General features: G+C 40.4%; 1 protein-coding gene and 1 long non-coding RNA gene across 4 annotated transcripts in view; one reads left to right on the top strand and one right to left on the bottom strand.

The window, feature by feature from the left end:
- GMEB1 (glucocorticoid modulatory element binding protein 1) overlaps positions 1-4648 on the top strand; it is a 26402-nt gene extending 21754 nt beyond the window's left edge. For all 3 annotated transcript variants that reach the window (XM_037010716.2, XM_037010717.2, XM_017669770.3), the window contains exon 10: positions 1463-4648. In XM_037010716.2, the coding sequence (XP_036866611.1) occupies positions 1463-2163 (701 nt within the window). In that variant the 3' untranslated portion in view covers positions 2164-4648. The remainder of the gene's footprint in view (positions 1-1462) is intronic.
- Positions 1-20235, bottom strand: part of LOC140848858 (uncharacterized) — a 25175-nt gene extending 4940 nt beyond the window's left edge. The window contains exons 1-2 of the long non-coding RNA XR_012130086.1: positions 18203-20235; positions 15398-15639 (exon numbers count right to left, since the gene is read on the bottom strand). This is a non-coding gene — a long non-coding RNA (uncharacterized lncRNA). The remainder of the gene's footprint in view (positions 1-15397; positions 15640-18202) is intronic.
- Between the last annotated feature and the right edge of the window lie 38 nt (positions 20236-20273).

The raw sequence follows: 20273 nt of genomic DNA on the forward strand, positions 1-20273 counted from the left end.
ACCTGGAGCAGACCTCTATTTTCTTACTCCTTATCTAGTGCTGTCTTTCACCTGAAAACTTTATACCATCTGAAAAATTGTTTTTGTTAAAAATGTAGGCATTTAGTTCTTTATTCATATTATTTTTTTTAGGTAGTTTTAATCATAGTATACATAAAGTTTTGTTTTCTGCTTTTTTCACTATGACATAGGACTATTTTTCCAAGTTGCTACACAGTTCTTTACCTAGACAGTCTTCCAGGGATGCCATTTAAAATTTCAAAATTTTCTTCAGTAGCTTATTTTGTTGCAGTGAACTTTTATGAATAATTTTTTTTCTTTTTATGTTCTTTTAAACTACTTCCCAGGAGTATGCTTCAAGGTCAATGATAGTGATAATTTTTTAATGGATCTTTTTTTTTACCTGTTGTCAAATTTCCAGATTATACCAATTTATTAAAAAGTCACTATTCTGAGCACACTAACATTGGGCATTGTTATTTATAAAATTCCCTGATTTAACTTTTTTAATTGTTAATTTAACTGGTATCTTGTTTAGGTTCACATTTCTTTGATTACTACTGAAGATGGAGAAAATGCAGTATTTTGTAACTTTAAAAGACAGTATTTAAAAAATTTTGAACATGTTCTTGATCCCTACCTACTGAAAGGAGTTGACTTGCTCCTGGTGTTCCATAGGGAACAAGGCACTCTGCAGGTATAAATGATTATTCATTGGGTGCTTATCAAGTTCTAAGCAATAGAGAAGTTCTAATATAGAACCAGACTCACTAGTGGTCTCCAAGGCTGAACTGTATACTTGGGAAAGGGATAGTAATAGGTGTATTGTGGTGGGAAAACCACCATTAGAAGACTTTTGTCTTGGCCTAAGCTCTGAGACCTTAAAGAAGTCACTTTATCTCTCCTGATCCCTGTTAAAATGAATGTGTGAGAACTCTAAGACCTTTTTTGGTTCTAAATTTTTAGGGATGTGCTCTGTCACTTTCTATAGACTTTTCTGCTCGCTAATGGCAGCTTAAGGCCATTTGGGAACCACTGTTTTCCAGAGGGGCCATTGTAGCTCCTTTGTAAGCCAATGACAATTCTAAAGGGCAGATACTATTTCTTTTCACCTACAGACCCAGACAGGCATATATAAACTGTACAATCAACTGGAGGCTTCTTTCATTTATATTCTGGTGACAGGTGACAACCACAGGAGCTTCTCAGGTTGTACTATAGTAGAATCACAGCCTGAAAAAGATGCTGAATTGTTGCCCTGCCTCTAATTGCACAGTGAAATGTAATTACAGGAGGCTTTTTTAAAAATCATCCAGTCTAGTTTCTAATTTTGAACACAATGAAGTGGCTTGCCTGAGGTTACAAGTAGCAAAACCAGGACAAGACCTCGGGTCTCCTGACTTCCAGTTTACAGTTCCCAAGGTCATACTTATTTCCATTCAAAATCTCTTTTTTTTCATAGACTTGGAACGTCAATTGGAAGAGCAAAAGAAGCAAGCTCAGGATCACAGGCTGAAATCCCAAACAGTTCAAAATGTGGTACTAATGCCTGTCAGCACTCCTAAGCCTCCCAAAAGGCCCCGGCTCCAGCGGCCAGCTTCCACCACCATCCTGAGCCCTTCTCCTCCTGTCCAACAGCCTCAGTTCACAGTCATCTCACCCATCACCATCACCCCAATGGGTCAGTCGTTTTCCATGGGCAATATTCCAGTGGCCACCCTCAGCCAGGGCTCTAGTCCTGTGACTGTCCACACACTGCCTTCTGGCCCTCAGCTCTTCCGCTATGCCACAGTGGTCTCCTCTGCCAAGAGCAGCTCACCAGACACAGTGACCATCCACCCTTCGTCTAGTCTGGCACTGCTAAGCTCCACCACCATGCAGGATGGGAGTACCCTGGGCAACATGACCACCATGGTGAGCCCTGTGGAGTTAGTAGCCATGGAGTCTGGCCTGACCTCAGCAATCCAGGCTGTTGAAAGCACCTCGGAGGATGGGCAGACCATCATTGAGATTGACCCGGCCCCAGACCCAGAGGCTGAGGATACTGAGGGCAAAGCAGTCATTTTGGAGACAGAGCTGAGGACTGAGGAGAAAGTTGTGGCTGAGATGGAAGAACACCAGCATCAAGTCCACAATGTGGAGATTGTGGTCTTAGAGGATTGATAGGATCTCAGGGCCAGGAGATATGTTTTGGCTTGGAATTTTAATTATTTGTTTATTTTTATCATTGTCCCACTCATTTCCATATAGGATCCTTTTTGTTTTAAACAAAATCTCATTGTTATAACTGAAAATGTTGGGTCCCTCCCACCCCTCATTGAAAAATGGACAAAAATAAGCTGTCTTTCCAGAAGTTGAGAGTAGGTCACTCAATATTCCTAATACTCTTACACCAAGAAAGTTAATTTCTTTTAGGGGAGGCATCAGGATAACCAGGAACCCTGTCCAGAAAGCCCTTTCCAGGCTAGTCTATCTGTGTTTGCATGCAGTTTTATTTTTATAAAGGTGCATTGACCAAACAATGGAACACAGATCTGACATTGGAAGGCAATCCACTTACATGTGGTTGCAGAAGGATAGTTTATTTGTATCCTGGAAAGGGCCCTAGAGGCTAGTACAAAACTCTACAACAAAAGGAAGTTGAACTCCACTTGAAGGGGAAGGTAGCATATCAGCAGCTGCTTAAAAAGGGAAGTGCTTTGGCTAGGATGGGGCAAGGAAATTATCTCACTTCCAGAAGTACAATGATGCCTCTTGATAACTCTGAGGGGTTACCACCATGGGTGCCATTTTGAGGGGAGGCCATGATAAGTGGAAGCGTACATCTCCACAAAGCAAATGTCATCAGCGGCCTGTGGCTTTGCAAAAGTAGAAATCCAGAGATGTCACAGCTGTGCTTTGGGATTCAAGCTCACATTGCCCCCCTGTGTTGTCAAAAAACTTACCCTTCTAAACTAGGATCAGTCCATTTATTAGCAGACTGTGATGTGGTGTAAACTGCTTTAGTTTTGGACCATGGCTGTCATGGGGGTGGGCTCCAATGCCATCATTTTTATTGCATGACTCCAGGAGCAGGGGAGTTCCTCATCGAGACCAGCTGCCCTTTTTGGTGGGGCCCTATTTTGGTTTTGGAACCAAAAGCAACCACTCATTTGGTGCTTCCTCTTGTTCTGCCCTCCATCCCTCAACTGTTAATGGCATCTGTCTCCTGGATCCCATGCTCTTCAGCTTTTTGGCTGATTTGGAGAACAGTGACAGGTGCCTGCCTGCTTTCCTCCCCTTTTAGATTCATTTATACCATTCATACCACAGATATTTCTGTGAGATATTGAGTTTATAAAAAAAAATTTTAGGCTTGGCAGGGAAGACTCAACACCTCCAGCCTATCATGAGGCACTGAGTGGATGTCTCCTCCTGAGTGAGCTGGACTCCCTGGGAAAGAAGCATTGTCTGCAACATTATATTATAGGAAATGTTCTGGGAATGTCAATATTAATGTCTTTGGTTGGGGGGTTATTTTGTTTTCTATCTTTTATGTTTGTATATTTAGAGCTGGGCCATTTCTGTGCTGTGATTCCTTCTCTTTGACCATCTTCAGTGTTTGGGGCAAGAGTCGACCCTAGTTTTCATTTCTTTGATTGCATTGTTTACTGAACTAGGAAAAATAGAGGGAAACTACAGATAATTTAAAGGAAAGGTCAAAAAAGAAAGCACACACCTTAGGAGTGGGAGTTTCCCCCCCCCCCCATTAAAAGCAAAACTTTGACCTGTAGTTTCCTTTTTTTTTCTTTTTTTTTAAGGAAGGCACTCACTTGAAGCCATGCTTCTTCCAACAGATACTGGAAACCCTGTTGTCAAACAAGTGAAAACTGTTCTGCTATCCCTCAGATGGGTGTGCATAGCTAGAGAAGCCCTCTGATTTAGGAGGGTCAATCTTAAAGGCCTTAAGGGTGAGATTTCTGAACCCCATACAGTTATGGCTTTCAGCTTTAAAATTGTTCAGGGTTTTATTTTTTCAAAATATTTAATAGAGGTAGAAATCAGATTACAACGAATGGGGCCTTTATATGTAATCTTTAGTGAGGGAAGTAGCTTTTATTTCTTGTTTAAGTTTTCTGTTGGTACATAAAAACAGACTTCTAAGCCTACAACTGCTCCTTGAACCTAGAAAAGCACATGTCATCCCTATTGTGATTTTTAGGGACACTCTCTTTCCCAGAGATGAGAGGCCCAATTCAGGATAGAGGAGGAGCCCTTGAGAACATCTACACGCTAGGAAGTTTCCTTTCTTTCCTCTGTCAGCTGTTGACACTGTTTTATAAGTAACATGAGCATCATGCTTCTAAAGTCAAGAGATCTAAGGACAGAGACTGTTTACATTCACTCTCTGAATATTGCGGCTGGTAGAAATACATGAACCTTATTTTCCTGGTCTTCCAATAGCCTGTCATTATTGCTAGATGCTATTGCACCTTTTGAGGGGGCATGTCCTCACAGCCCTGGTCTAGATGATCTCAGATGGGATAAGACATATGCAGTCCATTGGTATGTGCACAAGTAGTTGCAATGAATCATTCCTCAGGCTGACTTGGCAGTAGCCATCTATCTTTCTGTTTATTCATTAAATAAACATTTATTAAGTACCATCTATGTGCCAGGCTTTGTGCTAGGCACTTGCAGTACAGAGATGAAGACACAGTTCCTGCACTCAAGGAATTCGTATTCCAGAAGTGGTCTGGAATTAAAAATAACAGTTCAGTACAACTGGTTTCCTTTGTAATCCTATGCATGTTATGTCATGCATTGAAAAGCATTATTCTGAGACTTGGTCCTTAGCTTTCAGCAAACTGTACCAAAGGCAAAAAAGGTTAAGCCTTTCTCTAGTGAGATACTGAAATACATCATCTTATTGGGGTAAGTACAGAGATAGAGCTATAGGCTGGGAGCTGAGAGAATAAACGATCAAGTTCCTAACCCAGCTGGGGGCAGATGTGAGCAAATCTGGGAGTACTTCCTGGAGAAAGTGTGAACATAAGCTAATTTAGGAGACACCAGTTTTGGCTAGTTTTTTAGCAGTATTAGTATTTAGTATTCTCAAGTAGGTGAGCTTATTTATACCGGAGGGGAAAGAAATCCTTAGTCTCTTGCTGCTTCTGCCTCCACAGTTAGGCATAGTCAACAGCATGGGCAGTCTCTCCTGATAGCACCCCACTGGACAATGCAAGCCATGTGTCAGCTTCTCCAGGTCTCCATCAGATAAGTCCGGTGCAGGACTGGAGTTGGGCTGGTAGAAGGTAAATGCCCCAAACCTTCCTGCCATGTGGTTTCCACAAAACCCTTAGAGTCAACTACAACTGTCTCACTGTAGTCATGTCCCTGTTTGTCCCCTGCCTTTTTCTTTTCCCCTTTTCACTTTTCCCTCCCATTTATTCTGAAGTAAAAAATAGACAACAGTCTTGAATAGTCAAGATTCAAAAGCACTTCATGTGAAGTTTCTTTCACACCTCTGTCCACATTAGGGACCAATGTTAATCTGAGTATCTTAGAAATGAATATTCAGTTCAGGTGGTCTGGCACTCTTTAGTGGTGGAATTGTATCCCATTTCATGAAGGCACTAAAGGTAAGTCTATGGTGGGAAGTATTGGTATTGGTAGCATTTTATTGTAAAGAGTAAAATCAAGCATGGAATATGGAATTACTAGTTTATTAAGTTGTGACTGGTCCAGGTTTTAGTACTATCATGGAGGTGGAAAGGATAAAGAAAAGGCTGACTTCTGAAAATAGGCATGAGGTTGTGATTCACTTCAGGCTATATTCCTGAGGAAACACCTCTCTGGGAAAGTAATCAGGCTATAGCCCCTGCACTTTCAGAACACTTACCTAGTACTATTGATCACAGACCCCTCTCTCCCAAGACACATCCTCTATAGGAAATTGCTGGGCAGTTTGTAATACGCTATAACAACAACCAAGGCTGGAGCATTGGACAAGAGATCACATGGGATCAGTTCACTAGATTTGGACTCTTTACCCTAGAATTTCTTTTAGGCATCCCTAATTGAGTCCTTTCCAGGTTCCCTTCCCAATCTTGGAATACCTTTCTTACTCCTGAACTATGCACTTTGATTTCCTCTAGAAGGTTCTGTTTCTTCTAACTTCTTTATCCGTGCTCCTACTTCTCTAGCCCTTGCTTTTGGGAACCCTTCTGCCATGTCAGTAACTTTCAACTCATCATTTTTTGTTACTCTCCAAGACCCAAACCTCAGCATACATCTATAGACTGCAGCCTTCATTACCCTAAAACTGCCTTAACTTTGTCAGTCACCTGAATTCAAGTACCTTAGGGATGTGCTTGTGCAGTGACTATTAGTTAATTTCCCAGAACCTGAGATTCTAAATCCTACCTTTTACCCCTGATTGATTCTCTTCCCAGGGTTTGTGGCCCAGGCTAAGATATGCCTGTTTCCTGGGTAAATTATTTCAACTCAATAGGATTCTTAGTACCTCTAAACAACTTGAAATTTCTGTTTTAAGAGCCTCTCACGCTAAAGACTCCTGATGCCTTCTCAACCTAAATAACCACACCCTACTTCTAAATTGCCTCCGGCTTCTTGCATCTGTGGTTCCCAACTATACCTTAACTGATAGTTATGGCTTGTGATATGATAATACAGGAATTAATTTTTCTAGGTTGAGAACAAGAATGAACAATACTGTTGGGTCACATATTAGGATAATGACCGAGGAGGAAAGACAACCTCCTCACTGGGCATTGTAGGACTTCTCTAAGGAGAGCACACAGAGAGAGACTTTACCTGCATTTCAAAGTATGTTAGTTTTTTAAAACTTCTCTGCCTTTTGTCTAAAGAAATCTATGCGTTATAGAGTAAACTGGAAGCCCACAGCCCTGATTCAGCCTGAACACTTAACTTTGGCCCATATATATATTTTTGTTCTTGTTGTTTTAACTTTTTATTGAAGTATAAGTGTATACCAGAACATGCACAAATCACTAAACAAATTGATAAACTTAACAAACTGAACACATCCATGAAATCTGCTTCCAGATCAAGGAAAAATAAAAATTACCAGTACCTCACCCAGCCAGGGTAACCACCGTCTAGCTCTCTAACCCCCCAGAGCTGAATTTTACCAGTTTTGGACTCCTTTGTACAGACTGGCTTTTTTTCACTCAACGTTATGTTGTGAGATTACCCATGATGTGCAAAGTTGTAACTGGTTCCTTCTCAGCACTGTGCAGAAACCATGACTAGGCCACAGCTGATCCATTCTAATGGTGGGTGCTTCCAGTTTGGGGCTATACTAAATAATGCCTCTGAACATTCTTGTACATGTCTTTTGATGAACATATATGTGCTTTTATGCCTACTCAGACTTTAAAACATTAGGATAGTTCACATGAAAAATTTCAGAGAGGGTTTTTCTTCAAAAAACAACAACAACAAGACCTGACAACACTGGATATATACTTCCTCAGCAGCACTTAAATGCATCTGAGCCCTGACTTAGGTGGGAATGGCTTCTTGCCCGTTACTCCCTATACAAACCAAGACTTACTTATTTTGGTAGGTACTTATTTGATTCTCTTCCCCCAGATAAGCTTCAAATAAGCTGCAAAGCTTATGTCCTCACTTCCTTCAAGTCTCTGTTCACGTTACCTTATCAGAGAGGACTTCCCTGACCATGCACCCTATAAAAAATGGCAACTTCCCTCTGCACTGTGCTTCTTGTTTTCCTTTTCCTGCTCTATTTATCTCTGTTTACTGAGCTCTTGACATACTTTTCTTTTTCTCTACCAACTAGGCTGGAAGCTCCATGAGAGCAGGGTCCTTTCTTATCCCCTAGTCACTGCTGTCTCTACAGTCCCTGGAACAGTGCCTGGTAGTAGAAGCTCGGTAGATATTTGATGCATATTAATATTAATAATAATAGCCAATACTTATTGAAGGATAACTGTACCAAGCATTGTTCTAAGCACTCTATGAATGTTAATCCATTTGAGATTCATAACACTCCTATGTGGTGAAGAGCATTATTTACTTCATTTGCAATGAGGAAACTAATATATTCTACTCTAAACAGTAGAGACACTTGAAGCATTGCATCCTCATCAAATTTTTAAAAAATTTTTTATTAAGGTATTATTGATATACACTCTTATGAAGATTTCACATGAAAAAACAATGTGGTTACTACATTTACCCATATTATCAAGTTCCCGTCCATACCCCATTGCAGTCACTGTCCATCAATGTAGTAAAACACCACAGATTCACTATTTGCCTTCTCGGTGCTACACTTTTTCCCCGTGATCCCCCACACCATGTGTACTAAACATAATACCCCTCAATCCCCTTCTCCTTCCCTCCCCACCCGCCCTCCCACAACCCTCCCCTTGGTAACCACTAGTCCCTTCTTGGAGTCTGTGAGCCTGCTGCTATTTGTTCCTTCAGTTTTGCTTCATTGTTATACTCCACAAATGAGGAAAATCATTTGCCACTTGTCTTTCTCTGCCTGGCTTATTTAACTGAGCATAATATCCTCCAGCTCCATCCATGTTGTTGCAAATTGTAGGATTTGTTTCTTTTTTATGGCTGAATAGTATTCCATTGTGTGTATGTACCACCTCTTTTTATCCATTCATCTACTGATGGACACAGGTTGCCTTCATATCTTGGCTATTGTAAAAAGTGCTGCGATAAACATAGGGGTGCATATGTCTTTTTGAATCTGAGAAGTTGTATTCTTTGGGTAAATTCCAAGGAGTGGAATTCCTGGGTCAAATGGTATTTCTATTTTTAGTTTTTTGAGGAACCTCCATATTGCTTTCCATAATGGTTGAACTAGCTTACATTCCCACCAGCAGTGTAGGAGGGTTCCCCTTTCTCCGCATCCTCTCCAGCATTTGTTGTTCTTAGTCTTTTCGGTGTTGGCCATCCTTACTGGTGTGAGATGATATCTCTTGTGATTTTAATTTGCATTTCCCTGATGATTAGTGATGTGGAGCATCTTTTCATGTGTCTGTTGGCCATCTGAATTTCTTCTTTGGAGAACTGTCTCTTCATATCCTCTGCCCATTTTTTAATTGGGTTATTTGCTTTTTGGGTGTTGAGGCATGTGAGTTCTTTATATATTTTGGATGTTAACCCCTTGTCAGATATGTCATTTACAAATATATTCTCCCATACTGTAGGATACCTTTTTGTTCTGTTAATGGTGTCCTTTGCCATACAGAAACTTTTTAGTTTGATGTAGCCCCATGAGTTCATTTTTGCTTTTGTTTCTCTTGCTCAAGGAGATGCATTCAGGATGAAGTTGCTCATGCTTATATTCAGGAGATGTCTTCTAAGAGTTTTATGGTTTCATGACTTACATTAAGGTATTTGATCCATTTTGAGTTTACTTTTGTGTATGGGGTTAAACAATAATCCAGTTTCATTCTCTTGCATGTAGCTGTCCAGTTTTGCCAACACCAGCTGTTGAAGAGGCTGTCATTTCCCCATTGTATGTACATGGCTCTTTTATCACTTATTAATGAACTATATATGGTTGGGTTTATATCAGGGCTCTCTAGTGTGTTCCATTGGTCTATGGGTCTGTTCTTGTGCCAGTACCAAATTGTCTTGATTACTGTGGCTTTGTAGTAGAGCTTGAAGTTGGGGAGCATAATCCCCCAGATTTATTCTTCCTTCTCAGGATTGCTTTGGCTATTCAGGTTCTTTTGTGGTTCCATATGAATTTTAGAATGATTTGCTCTAGTTCATTGAAGAATGCTATTGGTATTTTGATGGGAATTGCATTGAATCTATAGATTGCTTTAGGCAGGATGGCCATTTTGACAATGTTAATTCTTTCTATCCATGAGCATGTGTTTCCATTTATTGGTATCTTCTTTAATTTCTCTCATGAGTGTCTTGTAGTTTTCAGAGTATAGGTCTTTCACTTGCTTAGTTAGGTTTATTCCTAGGTATTTTATTCTTTTTGATGTAACTGTGAATGGAATTGTTTTCCTGATTTCTCTCTCTGCCAGTTCATTGTTAGTGTATAGGAATGCCACAGATTTCTGCATATTAATTTTGTATCCTGCAACTTTGCTGAATTCAGATATTAGATCTAGTGGTTTTGGAGTGGATCCTTTAGGGTTTTATTTATGTACAATATCATGTCATCTGCAAACAGAGACAGTTTAACTTCTTCCTTGCCAATCTGGATGCCTTTTATTTCTTCGTGTTGTCTGATTGCTGTGGCTAGGAACTCCAGAACTATGCTGAGTGGAAGTGGGGAGAGTGGGCATCCTTGTCTTGTTCCTGATCTTAAAGGAAAAGCTTTCAGAATCTCGCTATTAAGTATAATGTTGGCTGTGGGTTTGTCACATATGGGCTTTATTATGTTGAGGTACTTGCCCTCTATATCTATTTTGTTGAGAGTTTTTATCATGAATGATGTTGAATTTTATCAAATGCTTTTTCAGCATCTATGGAGATGATCATGTGGTTTTTGTCCTTTTTATTGATGTGGTAGATGATGTTGATGGATTTTCAAATGTTGTACCATTCTTGCATCCCTGGAATGAATCCTACTTGATCATGATGGATGATCTTTTTGATGTATTTTTGAATTTGGTTTGCTAATATTTTGTTGAGTATTTTTGCATCTGGATATTGGTCTGTAATTGTCTTCTTTTGTAGTGTCTTTACCTAGTTTTTGTATTAGAGTGATACTGGCCTCATAGAATGAGTTTGGAAGTATTCCCTCTTCTTCTATTCTTTGGAAAACTTTAAGGAGGATGGATATCAGGTCTTCACTAAATATTCGGTAAAATTCAGTGGTGAAGCCCCTTGGAAGGTTGTATTTTTCTAGAAAGTTGTCCATTTCTTCTAGGTTATCCAGTTTGTTAGCATATAATATTTCATAGTATTCTCTAATAATTCTTTGTATTTCTGTGGTGTCCATAGTGATTCTTCCTTTCTCATTTCTGATTCTGTTTATGTGAGTAGACTCTCTTTTTTTCTTCATAAGTCTGGCTAGGAGTTTATCTATTTTGTTTATTTTCTCAAAGAACCAACTCTTGCTTTCATTGATTCTTTCTATTGTTTTATTCTTCTCGATTTTATTTATTTCTGCTCTAATCTTTATTATGTTCCTCCTTCTACTGACTTGGGCCTCATTTGTTGTTCTTTTTCTAGTTTTGATAATTGTGAGTTTAGAGTGTTCATATGGGATTGTTCTTCTTTCCTGAGGTAGGCCTGTAGTACAATATACTTTCCTTTTACCACGGCCTTTGCTGTGTCCCACAGATTTTGCAGTGTTGAATTATTGTTGTCATTTGTCTCCATATATTGCTTGATCTCTGTTTTTATTTGGTCATTGATCCGTTAGTTATTTAGGAGCATGTTTTGAAGCCTCCACATGTTTGTGGGATTTTTCTTTTTTTTTCCGTAATTTATTTCTACTTCCATACCTTTGTCATCTGAGAAACTGGTTGGTACAATTTCAGTCTTTTTGAATTTACCGAGGCTCTTTTTGTGGCATAGTATATGATCTATTCTTGAAAATGTTCCAAGGGCACTTGAGAAGAATGTGTATTCTGCTGCTTTTGGGTGTAGAGTTCTATAGATGTCTGTTATATCCATCTGTTCTAATGTGTTGTTCAGTGCTTCTGTGTCCTTACTTATTTTCTGTCCGATTGTTCTGTCCTTCAGAGTGAGTGGAGTGTTAAAGTCTCCTAGAATGAATGCATTGCATTCTATTTCCCCTTTTAATTCTGTTAGTATTTGTTTCACATATGTAGGTACTCCTGTATTGGGAGCATAGATATTTATAACGGTTAAATCTCCTTTTGGATTGACCCTCTTTGTCATTATGTAATGTCCTTCTTTATCTCTTGTGACTTTCTTTGTTTTGAAGTCTATTTTGTCTGATACAAGTACTGCAACTCCTGCCTTTTTCTCCCAATTAGTTGCATGAAATATCTTTTTCCATCCCTTCACTTTTAGTCTGTGTATGTCTTTGAGTTTAAAGTGAGTCTCTTGTAGGCGACATATCGATGGGTCTTGTTTTTTATCCATTCAGTGAGTCTATGTCTTTTGATCGGTGCTTTCAGTCCATTTACATTTAGAGTGATTATCAATAGGTATGTACTTATTGCCATTGCAGGCTTTAGATTTGTGGTTACCAAAGGTTCAAGGTTAACTTCCTTACTATCTAAGAGTCTAACTTAACTCACTTAATATGCTATTACAAACACAATCTAAAGTTTCTTTTTTTTCTCCTCCTTTTTCTTCCTCCTCCATTCTTTATATATTAGGTATCATATTCTGTACTCTTTGTCTAGCCCTTATTGACTTTGGGAATAGTTAATTTAGTTTTGCATTTGCTTATTAATTAGCTGTTCTATTTTCTTTACTGTGGTTTTATTACTTCTGGTGATAGCTATTAAACCTTAGGAACACTTCCATCTATAGAAGTCCCTCCAAAATACACTGTAGAGATGGTTTGTGGGAGGTAAATTCTCTCAGCTTTTGCTTATCTGGAAATTGTTTAATCCCTCCTTCAAATTTAAATGATAATCTTGCTGGATAAAGTAATCTTGGTTCGATACATCATGCCACTCCCTTCTCGCCTGTAAGATTTCTGCTGAGAAGTCTGATGATAGCCTGATGGGCTTTCCTTTGTATGTGATCTTATTTCTCTCTCTAACTACTTTTAATAGTCTGTCCTTATCCTTGATCTTTGCCATTTTAATTACTATATGTCTTGGTGTTGTCTTCCTTGGGTCAACAGATCTCCATGGCCTGAGAGACTATCTCCTTCCCCAGATTGGGGAAGTTTTCAGAATTACCTCCTCAAAGACACTTTCTATCCCTTTTTCTCTCTCTTCTACTTCTGGTACCCCTATAATTCGAATATTATTCCGTTTGGATTGGTCACACAGTTCTCTCAATATTCTTTCATTTTTAGAGATCCTTTTTTCTCTCTGTGCCTCAGCTTCTCTGTATTCCTCTTCTCTAGTTTCTATTTCATTTATCATCTCCTCCACTATATCTAATCTGCGTTTAATACCCTCCGTTGTGCTCTTCAATGATTGGCTCTCCGACCAGAATTCATTCCTGAGTTCTTGAATATCTTTCCATACCTCCATGAGCATATTAATGATTTTAATTTGAACTCCCTTTCAGGAAGATTCATGAAGTCGGTGTCATCTTTCTCAGGGGTTGTATTAATAATTTTACTCTGAACCAGGTTCCTTTGGCATTTCATATTTGTATATGGCACCCTCTAGTGCCCAGAAGCTTACCTCTCTGGAGCTGCTCAGCCCCTGAAGCGATGTCAGGGGTCGCAGGGGAGTGGTATTGGTGCCTGGGGGGAGGAAAGAGCTGTTTCCTGCTTCCCAGCTGCTGTGCCTGTCTCCACTGCCTGAACCAGTGGGCCAGGCACCCAGGTATAAGCCTCTATGCTTTGCAGTTTGTAGTTGCTGTCGATAGGTCTTCCCTCTGGCTGGCCTAATGCCAGGGTAGGGTTTGCCGGTTTGCGAGCCAGTTGGGGCTGGCCAGGAGAAAGGCGCAGTAGGCTGCGTATCACAGAGGGGGTCCTTGGAGCTGGAGCACCTGAAAATTGGGAAAGCTCCCAACCTGCTGGGCAGAGTGCACCCGGACAATTTTGTCTACCTGTCCTTTCTCCTGAGCATAAGCTCTGTGCAATCCTTGCTCCTTTAGCAGCCCTCTTGCTGTTAGGAAGTCTCTCAGACTGCCCACCTTTCTTTTGTCCCAGAGCAGCTGGATATGGTTCCCTGCTTTCCACAAGTGGCTGGAATCTCAGTCTCTCCAGGAATTCTGCCTGCTTAGCTTTCCAACCCCCTAATCATGAGAGTACCATGCAAGCACCATGAAATGTAGGTTTGTGTTTTCCCAGAGTAGATCTCCGGAGTTGGGTATATAGCAGTCCCAGGCCTCCACTCCCTCCGTGCTCCGTTTCTCTTCCTCCCACCAAGTGAGCTGGGGTAGGGGAAGGGCTTGGGTCCCTCCAGGCCATGGCTTTGATACGTTACTGTGTTCCGTGTAGTTTATTCTTTTCTCCAGGTGTATGCAGTTTGGCTCAGTCCTCTTTCCTGTTGCTCTTTCAGGATTAGTTGTATAATTATATTTTTGTATTATATGCGGTTTTAGGAGGAAGCCTCTGTCTCACCTCTCACACCTCCATCTTTCATCAAATTTATTAAACAATTTTTAAATGTAGTAGAGATGTTTAACATCTAAAAGAAAGCCTTCAGTGAATCATTTATAATGGTGTTTTATTTGATAACATGCTGAGTTGCTACTTAAGTTGCTCTGCTCATATTCAACTTTTAGCATATTAAAATTTTCAGTTGTAGGACAAGGTATGTATGGATGCAACTTAGCTGAGATTTCAGGGATCTGGGGCAGTGGTAGCTGATCAGATTTTGCTATCTGCGTTGGGCAGCAAGTCCTACTCATCATGGCTCAAGAGTATAGGAGAGGAAGTACTGGAGGGAGAGAGGGAAAGTCCACTTGGCTGACAAAGGATTTTAGAACCCAGATCATTTGTCTGTCACAGGAAGTACTGGTTTATCACTTTGTGTTTGGTTAGAACTCCTTCATTCCTTTGCTAAGCTACTACTGTGCAGAGCCCAGTGCCAGGTGCTAGCTGTTACACAGGGAACCTACCCCATAGAACTTTAATAATATTATAAAACCTTTGCCAACTGAGCAAAAAGCAGTATTTCCCCACTCCAAGAACAAAAATGGAACTACTATGCCTCAGAAATGCTAAGTTAACACTTCTATTGACTGAGACATTCTGGTTAGCCTATCTGAGCAATGTGGACATAGCTTCTCATATCCTTGCCCTGTTTAAGTTCTCTGTAGTTACCCTACAGAGGGTAGGATTTATCTAAAACATTGTCAGAAATAGTTTAGACACACATTCATTGGTTTAACTATTTCTTTCTTGGCACAGACTTCAAATTAAAGCAATCCTCCCAAGGGCTCCCTGGCTTCATTTCCCCTTGTCACTATCTCCAGAAATCTTGTTTGCACTCATTTTTCTCTTTAGTATATTATATTACATTGCGACTGTAAGTTGTTCCCTAGCACAGTGCTACTTGGACTTTTAGATCCCATGTATCAGTAAAAAAGACCAAAAAAAAAAAAATCTTAGGAATCAAGATGGGGTTCTCAACATATTTTACCAAGTAAGTGTATTTTTTTTTAAATGGCCAACTCTTATTGGCATCCTTTGAAAAGAAAGGGCATTTTACATCAAAAAGAAATAATTTCAGAATAAAGAGGAGTCCTCTACATTGAATACCTGTAGCTTTCTGAAAAAAAATCGTTACATTATCATTACCTTTCTTACCTCCTGGAGGACTGGTGAGTTTCTGCTCTCCCCTCTGGACTCTGAGTTGAATCTTCACCGCTCCTTTACTGGGGGCTCTTCCTTAGTTCTTGTTATTTTCTGCCCTTGATGTCTCTAACAACGTCCTTTAGATAACACAGCTGTGAATTCCTAGTGTCCTACGCCACCTGGCCCAGCTGCAGGTCTTTTCTTCCTTGAGTCTGTTGTCACATTGCTCTTTTCATACCTCTATTCAGCAATCACTAAAACACACATGCACATTACAAAGCCAATCATCAATTTGGCATTTCCACAGGGCCTTTCCTTTAACATTCAATTAAGCTAGTTCAATCTCTGCACATGTAACTTTTTAATTCAAATGTTGGCCTCACCAGTTTTTCATTTAATAAAATGGGAATTGACATTACCAGGGAGAATTTTGGAAATCAATGACATAAATTAATTCATTGAACATTTACTTAGCTTTGGATTATAAAGAATAATATAAATGTTCTTTGTCCAATAAGTAGTCGTAGACTTATTGGCGTGGCAATATGTAAGCTGGGAGTTGGTTCTCTTCACCTGGGGTCCATGGGATGGATGGTCTTGGGGAAGGGGATGCTTAATCATTAACAAAATATGGGTGCATGGACATTTTTCTGAGAAGATTGATTCCTCTTATTCAATTCTTAACTGAGTCTGACTTCCAAAAGAAAAAGAAGTATTGATGTAAACAGGCAATTTGAATACACTAAAATGTTATGATAAGGAAGTACGAGCAAAGATTAGAGCATCTTCTTTCTGTTTGGGGAAAGAAATAAGGCATCATTGATCAGGGCCTTGAAGGACAGTGGGCTTGGTGGGGGAGGATAGCAAGAGCATTTGAGGCAGAAAAACTGCATGTACAATATAATATCATGGGTTCCAGAAAAGATGTATTTGGGAAAAAGTGCAGTGTGGTTGGAGCATGGGTACACACTGAGAAATACACAGGAACAGAGAGTGCACGCTTTGTACACTATGTGGACTACAAAGAACCAGCAGAAAATCTTTAAATATAGATTTATACATTCTTGAAGTATATAAACATTTCTCATGGGAGAGCTCTTCTAGTCCTGCCTCACAAACAGGGTGATTTGGCCAATGAGGTCTACTGTTCTTGAAGGCTGCAAAAGTTTGAGAACCAGAGCTCCAGGACGCAGGCCAGCCCACTTCATATATTCAAAAGAGTCTCTCTCTTTGGTTTCACCTTTCAAAGGTCTAAAACAATAAAACTAGAAGGGGCCATAGAAGTTATTTTGTTCCAACTTCCTTATTTTACAGCCTTGGAAATAGATTCTGAGAGAGGAAGTTATTTACTCTCCTTGTCTCCTCTTCTATCTCTGGTTTGGTTTTTTTTTTTTCTTCTCCCTCTCTTCTGAAGAAACTTACGGACTCCTTTGGCTTCCACTAACATCCCTATATTGAAGATTTCAAGATTTGTATTCCCAGCCCTGTTTTTTCTCTCCATGCCCCAAGCCCTTTAATTGTTTACAGAACACTTCTATGTGATGTTTCATGTTCTCCTGGAACCCAGCATATGCAAAGATCAATTTATGATCCCTCCCACCCCCACAAATCTCCAATAGTCCCCAAATTAGAAAATGGTACCTCATCCACCGAATTGCTCACATTAAACCAGGTCCTTAACTGCCTCCTTCTCCTTTACAGCCTGCCTCCCAATCCAATCAATCACCAAGATCTCTCATTTTACCTTCGAAAGTGTCCAAAATGCGTCCATTTCTTACTATCTTCACTGACACTATATTAGATTATTCTTTTGCGGACCCTTGACTGTAACACTCTTCTAGTTCCTAATCTACTTTTTTCTCCTTAAATCTCTTTCCCACATTGCAACCAGAGTGAACTTCTTAAACCATAAACCTGAGAATTCTATGTTCCTATTAACCCTTTTACTAGCTGATCATTGTAGTTGTCCAATTCTCTAGTCTCAGCAGGTGCCACCCTCTCTCTCACTATGCACTAGTCATGCCAGCCTTTTTTCAGTTCCTCACCAGCGTGTTAAGCTCCTTTCCTGCTTGGGCCTTTGCACATATTGTTCCCTCACTTCCCTTCTCTTCTTGTGTGGGCAATTTCTGGTCATCCTTCAGGTTTTAGCTGAATGAAGCTCAGGACCTCAGAAAACTTCTTTAGCCTGCCTGGCTAGGTTAGATCTGTCTGTGCTTTCTTTTGCACTTTGCACAACTGTAATTGAATAACTATTTGCTTACTGTCAGTTTCCCTGACTAGTCTATAAGCTTGAGGGGAAGTGAACTCAAGATTTTCTCTCCAGTACATTGCCTGGCCCTCATAAAATACTTGTTAAAAGAGGGATTAAATGCTTTATCTACCCAATGGCAGAGCTGAAACTAGAATCCAAACTTATTTCTAGTACAATATTCTTTTCTCAAACAATGAGAGGTCTTTACCCATAAGATGCTACCCCACACTCCAGACTTCCTCTCCCTCTTCTCAGTGATTAAATATATCAGTCTGTGTGTTCTGTTCAGGAGTCTGATAAAAGCCAATCAAAATTAATCCAGTTTACAAATTCTTCCCCAAGGATATCTGCACTTTAACTGGGAACTCCTGGAGGACAGAAAGTAATTCCAAAGCAACTATAGTAGTTCCATTTTATCCAAGGGGACAGTTACAAGATCCCCAGTGGATGCCTGAAACCACAGACAGTACCGAATCCCACACATATTACGCTTTTTCCTATACATACATAACTATGATAAAGTTTGATTTACAAATTAGGCATGTTAAGAGATTAACAACACTAACATTGAATAATTGTAACAATCTACTGTGGTCTCTCTCTCAAAATATCTTACTGTACTAAATTCACCCTTCTTGTGATGATGAGACGATAAAATGCCTATTGTGATGAGAGGAAGTGAGGTAAATGACGAAGGTATTGTGATGTAGTAGTGTTAGGCACTACCGACCTTTTCATCAGAAGGAGGATCATCTGATTTTAGACAGCACTTGGTTGGTGGGTAACTGAAACAGCGAAAACCCTAAATTGGGTGGGGAGGATTACTGCAATCAAAATTTCAGGCACTAATAAGATATTATTGCAAGGAGGGAATTTTCACTGTCATCGCTTAATGGGATTATAGGAAAGGGACCTACAAAGTGCCCGGCTTGCTTAATGGCTGTTTGTGTGTGTATATTTTAATTTTATCTTCACAACAAACCCGTTAAATAGATACTATTATTTCCTTTATCAAATGAGGGAATCTTGGAAAGGTTTAGTAATTTACCTGATGTTGCAAATCTGGTAGGGAGGCCAGTATTTAGTCTCTCCCCCTCCCAGGTATGACTCCCGCTCAATCTTTTTAACATACCACGCTTTCAAGGGTGAGTGTAGGCAGTTGCTTACAGTTTATACATGAATCTGGGCAATGGGGTTAACTCACTATCACGCCTTCCCTTAAAAAAAGCTAGGTTGTTTTTATTTCCTTTTATTCCCTTGGTGGGATTTATGCTCTGAGACTTGACATTTTACTCTCTCTGCTAGAAGTCCATCACATTTGGTGACTGACCTTATTCGTTCCAATCATAAAAGTGATTATGGGCAGAAAGAATGCTTTGAGCACTTTAAGCAAAATTATGGTGCAAAATCCAAGCTGTGCTATCATTTATTTTACTACTGAGTTCACCGAAGCCTCTTGTATCCAGGGAGTGAATATTATCAGGTTGACACTTAACAGTGCATTATTTTATTTGTTTACACTATTTTTAATAACAAAAGCTATAAGGAGATGGACTGTCCTAAGGTCAAACAGCCCTAAGTTGCATTTGCCTCTGATTCAGAATGCCTGTGCACATCCTGTGGATCTCCTCTGGATTCTGGTTCCTGAATACAGGATTTCCCTTGAGGGCGGAGGAACATGATTGTTTCTCTTAGTGTCAGCATACTTCATATTTTATATTAAATATAAAAGATATTCAGTAGCTTTTGTTGGACGCATTACTTAACCTGTTTCCTCATTTGTACAACAGAGACTGGTAACTATTTTGAAGATGCTGAAAGCCTTTAACAGGTTTAAAAACACCTAACAATAAAGCCCAGACCACAGCAGGTATTCAAATAGCGTTAATTTCCTTCCTTCCCCAGAAAAAGATATTCCCTTTTGATGTCCCTAGATTTATAGATTCTTTGGACTGGTAGGTGTGTGAGATTTTTCTTGAAAAATCAAGTCCACAGTTCAAAAGATTATCACAGGGGCCGACTTCCCTAAAAAAAGATTATAGATTCTCCTCCCTGCAAGGAATACCAAAGGGTGAATCTCTTGAGCAGGGGACCGATTTTTTTATGGACGTTTTCGTTCTCTGGACACTCTTCTTGCAGTCCGCTAACATCAGAGGTAACCGGGCCCCTGGTGTGGGGACGTGTATTTCTGGGGTAGGATCCCCCTCCAAGAAATTTCCCCCCAGACACTGTGACCGGTTTTCGGATTCCCTCCCAGATGGCGTCAGGGGGATGGCAGACCATTTGCAGCTGGGACGCGTGTTTATTTTAAGGTGTCTCAGGCTCGGAGGGACCCTTCCTCAAAAGAGAAACCGGCTGTTGTGGGTTTTCTCAAGCTAAGGCTACTCTCTCCAGGTGTTAGTCAAAACCTCGTGGTGAGACCCCGGCCGCTCCCATCCTCCTAGGCCCCAATGCCGAGGCGGTGGGGTGGAGGAGGCCGCGAGCGCCGTTTCCGTTCCTCCGGACCGTCAGAGGGCGCTGTGGCGCCGCTTCTTCCTTCCCGCGGTCCTCTGCGCCGGGCCCCTTCCGCGTGGGTAAGTGAATGTGAGAGTCAGCGTCGCGCCGCGCGCGCCGTCCACCTCCGCCTCTCGGCGCCCT

This window comes from Manis javanica, chromosome 4 (genome assembly GCF_040802235.1).
Source record: "Manis javanica isolate MJ-LG chromosome 4, MJ_LKY, whole genome shotgun sequence".
NCBI lineage: Eukaryota > Metazoa > Chordata > Mammalia > Pholidota > Manidae > Manis > Manis javanica.